Source organism: Volvox carteri (genome assembly GCF_000143455.1).
Source record: "Volvox carteri f. nagariensis unplaced genomic scaffold VOLCAscaffold_4, whole genome shotgun sequence".
NCBI lineage: Eukaryota > Viridiplantae > Chlorophyta > Chlorophyceae > Chlamydomonadales > Volvocaceae > Volvox > Volvox carteri.
This window is the reverse complement of record NW_003307547.1, coordinates 1,257,133-1,258,159: the sequence shown is the minus strand read 5'-3', so window position 1 is coordinate 1,258,159 and position 1,027 is coordinate 1,257,133. Positions and strand designations below refer to the sequence as shown.

The 1,027-nt window shown below is 57.4% G+C and overlaps 1 protein-coding gene across 1 annotated transcript in view; it reads right to left on the bottom strand.

Moving 5' to 3' along the window:
- VOLCADRAFT_87035 (uncharacterized protein) overlaps positions 1-723 on the bottom strand; it is a gene marked incomplete at both ends in the record, with an annotated part of 8,787 nt that extends 8,064 nt beyond the window's left edge. The window contains one exon of the mRNA XM_002946708.1: positions 603-723. Coding sequence (XP_002946754.1) covers positions 603-723 — 121 coding nt within the window. The remainder of the gene's footprint in view (positions 1-602) is intronic.
- Between the last annotated feature and the right edge of the window lie 304 nt (positions 724-1,027).

Genomic DNA, 1,027 nt, shown 5'->3' with positions numbered 1-1,027 from the left:
GGGGGGGGGGGGGGTCTTAAAGGATTGGAACCCGATAGCGGCTGTGTGTGTGTGTGGGTGTTGGGTGGTGGATGGATTGGGCGTGTGATGTGATATGGTGGGAAAGGGAGCAGGAAACAGGGGGGTCAGGAAAACACATGCACAAAGCTACAAATACCACCTGTTGACGGTCTGTCGGAAAAGACACACACACACACACAAGTAAACAAACGGCCCGTGGCAACAACTTGGAGGAGGAGGAGGAGGAGGAGGGGGAAGAGGGGAGCACATGCGATAGGTCTACGTTTCATGCAACTCCGACAATGAGCATGAACATAGGGCGAGGAGCTATGGAGGATATGCCCGGAAAAAACGTATACACAGTGACACTGGTGGAGCGGGAAAGGCAAGTACAGAGCGCTCGGAGGAGCCACGCCGCAGAGGGGATTATCCACATTCGCGATGTTTTTTAACTCCGTCCCTCCTCCTCCCAACCTCCCTCCTCCTCCCCCGATCGAATCCTACCGGGATCTGTTCTGCTCTTTCTACCGCTTGACCTCCCGAATCACAGTCATTCCCCAAACCGCTTTAACCCTCCTCCCCCCCTTCCTGCCCCTCCTCACTCGACACCTCCTCCGCACTGGTGAAGTCTCCCCAAGCCAATAAGTCCATCACGTGGTCCACCAACCGCGCCAGGCGGGCGGGGGAGCCGGGGGCCCCGGGGGCGGGGGCGGGGGGGGCCATAGGGCCCAGAAACCCCATGGGGCCGGCACCAGGCCCACCCGCACCGCCGGCAGCCGCAGCGGCAGCGGCCGAAGACTTGGCGGGTCGGCCCTACGTTGTGTTACGACTTATTTCAGTTTTCAGTTTCTTTCATTCAATGTTGTGAGAGGACGGAAGAGAGGCCGTCATGGCTGTGTGTGTATGTATGTATGTATGTATGTATGTATGTATGTGCGCGTCGCGTGTGCGCGTCTGTTTGTTTGTTTGTATGTATGTATGCATGGTGTGCAATGAGGGGTGTCATTGGATGGCCGGAATGGGGAAT